At 35.7% G+C, this 6,431-nt stretch overlaps 1 protein-coding gene across 1 annotated transcript; it reads left to right on the forward strand.

The window, feature by feature from the left end:
* The first annotated feature begins 4,287 nt into the window (after positions 1-4,287).
* Positions 4,288-5,865, forward strand: LOC145600663 (pentatricopeptide repeat-containing protein At3g26782, mitochondrial-like). The gene has a single exon (XM_081656546.1). It carries the CDS (start codon positions 4,288-4,290, stop codon positions 5,863-5,865), a length of 1,578 nt encoding a protein of 525 aa, XP_081512672.1.
* The last annotated feature ends 566 nt before the right edge of the window (positions 5,866-6,431 follow it).

The following is a 6,431-nucleotide window of genomic DNA, read 5'->3' on the forward strand; positions in this document are numbered from 1 at the left end:
ACAATTATATTACAATATAAATTTCATCATGAATTAAACATTCTATTTTTATTCATTCACAGAATAATGAAACATAATTTAAAATAGGATAAATTCTGTTAATTGCAATATTAAACTAATTATATGATAAAAAATAATATATTTTTTTGAATGGAAAATAACTAGCACTGTCAAAACGGTTTGACAGTTCGGTTTCGGTTCGGTTTGAAATCGGTTCGGTATTCAATCGGGTCGGTTTGGAATCGGTTTAATTGTCTCACGAGTCGGTTTTGGTTCGGTTTAAATAGTTATCGGTTCGATTCGGTTTACAGTTTATTCTTAAGCGGTTTTAATTCGGTTCGGGTTGTAAATAGTCCGGGTAGTAAACGGTTCGGTGCAGACGGGTTGCGGTTTGTTAACGGTGCGGTGTAAACGGTTTTATTCCCGGTTCAAACAGTTTCAGGTTGGAAACGGTTTCGGGTTAGAAACAGTTCGGTTCTTTTTTGGTTCAGTTTATAACTGGTTCGGTTCTTTTTCGATTCAGTTTTTAACTGGTTCGGTTCTTTTTCGGTTCAGTTTTTAACTGGTTCGGTTCTTTTTCGGCTCAGTTTATAACTGGTTCGGTTCTTCGATGGTTTAACCACTTTAACGTTATTCATATCGGTTCCATTTCAAGTTTATTAAATTACGGTTTTGGTTTTCGGTTTCAAAAAATAAATTGTTTATCGAGTTGTTTGGATTCGGGCAGTTAAATGGTTTTGGTTTGAAATTTGATAGTACTTGCTAACCTTTTGCGTCACAAGTTTTATATAAAGTCGCGAATCATTTCATATTTACTATTTAGGCATCATATTATAAACAAATTCTCATTTATTTTATAAATACATATTATGTTTTGTTTCAAGTTTAGTCATACTGATCTTACTAGTTTATTATGAAGTAGATTATAAGAGTTAGTGTAATAATGTATTATTGTGTTTACAATTAGGTTATTAATGAATGATTTGCCTTGCTATTTTTAAAAAAAATATTCTAAGATTTCTAATATTTAATGCATTTAATTATATTCCCGTAAAAAAAAAAATCCATTTAATTATATAAAAAAGTTTGTAAACGGTTCGATTTAGAAGCGGTTTGGTTCATAAATGGTTCGGTTTATAACCAGATCGGTTTACAAACAGTTCGGTTTTTAAATGTTCGGTGCAAACGGGTAGCAGTTTGCTACCGGTTCGGTGTAAGCGGTTTTTTTGCCAGTTTAAACGGTTTCGGGTTGGAACCGGTTTCGGGTTAGATACAGTTCGGTTCTTTTTCGATTCGGTTTTCTTTCAGTTCGGTTTATATTTGGTTCGGTTTGTTAACGGGTTCGGTTCTTATACGGTTTAACATTATTCGGGTCGATTTGGTTTCGGGTTTATTAAAATACGATTCGGGTCGGTTTTCGGTTTCAAAAAAATCGGTTTTTAATCGGTTCGGTTCTCATTTGGGTCGGTCGGTTTCGGGCAGTTAAACGGTTTCGGTTTGAAATTTGACAGCACTAAAAATAACTAATCTTTTAAATAGTGCCTCCTATATACACGTAGACCGTCGCCGTCTCATTTTTATTGGACGGAAAGTACAATGTTAGTGGTCAACCATTATGGAATCGGTCAAGTTTGTTGTTAAGGTGGAGTCGTCGTGGTGGACAGTCAAGGTGAGTGGTGGTATGAGTGGTGGAGCTGATGGTCAAAGGGAAGCTAAGGCTTGAGTATGGTCAAGGTGGATTAGTACTATAGCTTGAGTAATTTCATTGTGGCAAATAGCAATTCACTATAAGTGTATATACAAAAATACATATTAAAATATTTATGAAAAATAATAATAATAATAATAATATGTGTTATTATTATTATTATTATTATTATTATTATTATTATTATTATTATTATTATTATTATTATTATTATTATTATTATTATTGTTGTTGTTTTTGTAATATATGCTAAAAAGTATGATATTTGGCTTAAATTATCATTAGCAATATCATTAGACATAAAATGAATTAAACTGAACCGAACTGAATTGATTGGAGCTGAAGAGAACATGCCCTTACTCTCTCCATACCAACTTTTTTTTTGCAAGAAGGATTGTATTCCCACCGTTTTTTCTCTACTTAGGGCCTGTTCACATTTACTGAATTGAGCTGAACTGAATTGAACTGAACTGAACTGAACTGAACTAATTGGAGCTGAACTGAACTGAATTGAGCTTAAATGAATATTTTATAAGAGAGGGGAATTAAGAGCTGAAATGAACTGAACTGATTAGAGATGAACTGAACTGAACTGAACTGATTGGAGCTGAACTGAACTGAAATTAAGTAAATATAAACAGACCTTTTGTAGCAAGAAAATAGCAAGAAAATTTGAGAGTTAATGGAAAGTGAGGCTTTTAATTGCTTTTTTTTTCGGTAAGAAAGAAAAACTGTAGAGACACTGATGGTGTTAGATATTTTGCTTGATTTTACCCCAAAATATAACAATTTTGCCAATGAATTGAATATACAATTTTGGTTTATCAAAAATATAAACTAAGGCAATCCTCATACACATGAATTTCTTTACTCCGTATTATTTTTCATTACCACTCAAAAGTCAATCCCACCTGATGGTAATGATAGACTTGGCAATCCTGACCCAGACCCGATGACCCGACTCATGACCCGAAATCAATGACCGAAATTGACCCAAAACCCGAATCAACCCGACCCGACCCATACCCGACCCGAAGTGGAAATAACCTGACCTTGACCCGAAACGACCCGACCCGACCCGAGATGACCTTGACCCGAGACCCGAAATGACCCTACCTGAAGTTGACCCGAGACCCGAAGTTGACCCAACCTTTAAATTGAATAAATTGACCCAAATAGCCTCGAAACCCAAAGTGACCCGAACTATAATTATCTTATACCTGAAATGATCAGAATCTATTTAAGCTAAAGACTTGACCTTAGCAAATCGAAATAGAAAAAAACCTTAATCAAATTGACTTAATTTTTTATTAATCTGTAATGTGCATCCTAATGCATCACCCGAAAGTTGACCCGAAAATTGACCCAACCCGACCCAAATTCAACCCGAAGTGTTGACCCGATACCTGACCCGACCCGATTATCAGTCAACCCGAAATCAACCCGAGACCCGAAATGACTTGACCCGACTTGAACTTATCCCGATAACCTTTTGACCCAAACTTAACCTGACACGAAATGACCTGACCCATACCCGACCCGAATGACCCATATGCCAGGTCTAGTAATAGATGATAATGAAAATTTAAGAAGAAAATAAGGGTATAAACTACATTGATAACAAAATACAATTATTATCGCAAATTTACTAACAAATTAGAAGCTGCTAGCTGCTGTAAAGCATATTTATCGTGAAGGGAGTCAAGCCGCTGATTGGTTAGCTTACCAAGGAATCCATTAGAACAACCTAGTTTATCGAGTTGATTCAAGTCCCCCCCTAGCCTTGGGGCGTATTATTCATAATGACATTGTTGGGACTAGGAGTGGCTATATCACGTTTGTACCCTGGCCCCTTAGTTTCGAATATGTAGATTTTTTAATGCATGGTTGATGCACCGGAGTCATGGTGCACCCGGGAAAAACATTAGGTATATTTAAAAGAACATGTGCGAAAAAAGAGTATTATAAACATTTATATAGAACGCGAGCATAATATATTATTTGAGTTTGATCGTTATGTTCTTTGAGTTTGAATTATATGTTCTTTAATGTATGTACATAAAAAAAAAAAAAATGTTAAATTCAACCACATGAATAACTATGAAAAAAAAACATGTTCTTTAAAATTCTTTTTTCATACATTAGTATGTTCTTTTTCAAACACTAGTATTTTTTTTTTCCGCCCATGTTCTTTAAAGTATGCCTAATGTTCATTTCCGGTGCACTCAAGTGCACTATATTATTTTCTGTAGTTTTCTATTTCGGCGATTTTAAAAATAAAAAAATAATACTTGTTTCCCTCGAGTCTTCACAAAACTGAAAAGAACTTGACACCCTCTAAAATAGTAAAATGCCAATCCTTTATAAATCGAGACCCAATTAGTTGGATAATAAGCAGTCATCTTCCCCAAACTCATGCTATATGCAATTTAAACATGAAACTTACGACCATGTGTTCGACGAAATGCCAAACAAAATTTGTTCATTATTGGTGATACCCATGAATCTTTGAGTACTAATTTAAACAATGATATAAACCTCCAAATGTAGAAGAGAGTGATTTAAAAAAATCAAGTGAGATGAATGGATTACTTCGTAAATTGGTGATTTTGTGTAGTATTAGATCAAATTACAGGAGTTATAGTAATTGGAGGAACTGCAATGTGCATATTAGAGATTCTCATGATTACATCCACTTGCTTAAAATGTGTTCGAGTGGAAGAAACTTGAAACAAATTCATGCCCAGATTATTGTTGGAGATTATGAGCAAAACCCATTTGTTGCTTCAAAGCTTTTAGGGAAATACATTGAGCTTGCAGCTTCGAGTATGGAAGATGCACGGAAGGTGTTTGATAAATTGCCTGAAAGAGATGTTTTCTTATGGAATATGATGTTACAGGGTTATTCAAAACATGGGCACTTTGAGGATGCATTGAGTTCCTTTGTTCAAATGCGGGTGGCCGGTGTTGCTGTGGATCAGTACACACTTCCGTTTGTGTTGAAGGCTTGTGGCGGGGCAAAAGAGATTAAAATGGGTCAAATGATTCATGGGTATATAGTGAAATCAGGGTTTGCTTTGGATCTCTTTGTCGGTAATGCTCTAGTGGCATTTTATGGGAAGTGTCAAGAAGTTGGTTCATCTAGGGATATGTTTGATGAAATGCAACAAAAAGATAACGTTACATGGAATTCGATGATTTCTGCTTATGTTGTTAATGGTGTCCCCATTGAGGGTCTAGAACTCTTTCATATTATGCTAAATGATGAAACAATTTCGCCGGATAAAGCTACACTGGTAGGTATTCTTCCTGCTTGTGGTCAACAACCAGCTATCAAAGAAGGTTTATGGATTCATTCTTACATTGTAAAATCTTGCATGGAACTTGATGCGGCCTTTGGTAGTGGTCTTATATCATTCTATGCTAATATTGGACGCTTAGGTTCTGCAAAGTTGATATTTGATCAAGTATCTGATAAAAACATTGTGGTTTGGAATGCGATGATTAGGGCTTATGGAACACATGGACATGCTGAAGAAGCACTGAAGTTATTTTCCCAACTTGTAGATACTGGACTACGGCCAGATGGTCTGGTATTTTTGTGTTTACTGTCAGCCTGTAGTCATGCAGGGATGATTTCAGAAGGCTTAGAATTGTTTGACCAGATGGAACACTATGAAGTTGAGAAAATCCCTGAGCATTATGCTTGTATCATTGATTTATACAGCCGGGCTGGACTACTAGACGAAGCAATGAAATTTATTAAGACTATGCCTATTGAGGCAGGGAAGGATGTCTATGGTGCCTTGCTTGGTGCTTGTAGGATACATAATAACATTGAACTTGCTGAAGAAGTAGCGAAAAAGCTGTTTGATTTAGACCCTGGAAATTCAGGGCGTTATCTCATTTTGGTCAAGATGTATGAGGATGCAGGCCGGCATCAGGATGCTGCTAGGTTGAGGACAACATTGAGAGACAAAAAAATTCAAAGGCCAGTTGGCTTCAGTGCAATTGAAATAGATTATAATCTTCACACATTTGGAGCAGAAGATGAATCCCACCCATTTAGGGAACAAATCTTGGAAACATTACATAAGTTGGAGTTGGTGTTGATAGATGAAACACATGTAGCTGATCAAATGGTAGTAAACTCATAAGTAACAGGGGTGGAGGTTGATATTGGCAGTGAATATGAATCATAGTTGATCAATTGGTAATGAACACAGTTAATCTTTGACCCATTATATTGTCTTTCCATCCCAATAGCATAATCACTATGGTAATCTCATGTGCCCACTAAGGCACTAACTTTGTAGTTCATACTAAGGCTACTTTTTTTTCTTTTTTTTTTCTTTTTTTTTTCAGGCAGGATGTTCTGATGTTCAGTCCTCGTACAGTTTTTTAACAAATTTAACAGGAACGAGGGTTAAAGATTGATCTTGGTCTTGCTGCCTACCCTATTAGACAGGAAAGAAATTCAAGAATTTTTGGATAGAGCTGCACTTAGGAAGACCAAGCAAATTAGCTTGAAAATCAGAATGTCTGCTGCAGTGCTGCTGGATTCCAGGCACACGTAAAAGTTTATTCAAGACATGCTTATCATAAGCTAAGGCATTGATGCATCTGATGCGTAGGTGCAGGTCTTCTAGTCGTTTTGCTTGCTATTACTGAGGTAATTGGTTTGTAGAACCATATGCATATAAGTTGGGAACCACTAGGATAA

Source organism: Chenopodium album, chromosome 21 (assembly GCF_948465745.1).
Source record: "Chenopodium album chromosome 21, dcCheAlbu1.1, whole genome shotgun sequence".
NCBI lineage: Eukaryota > Viridiplantae > Streptophyta > Magnoliopsida > Caryophyllales > Amaranthaceae > Chenopodium > Chenopodium album.

Bases quoted from the DNA above. Each gene is read 5' to 3' on its own strand.
- LOC145600663 (XM_081656546.1), top strand. From the start codon at position 4,288: ATGAATGGATTACTTCGTAAATTGGTGATTTTGTGTAGTATTAGATCA.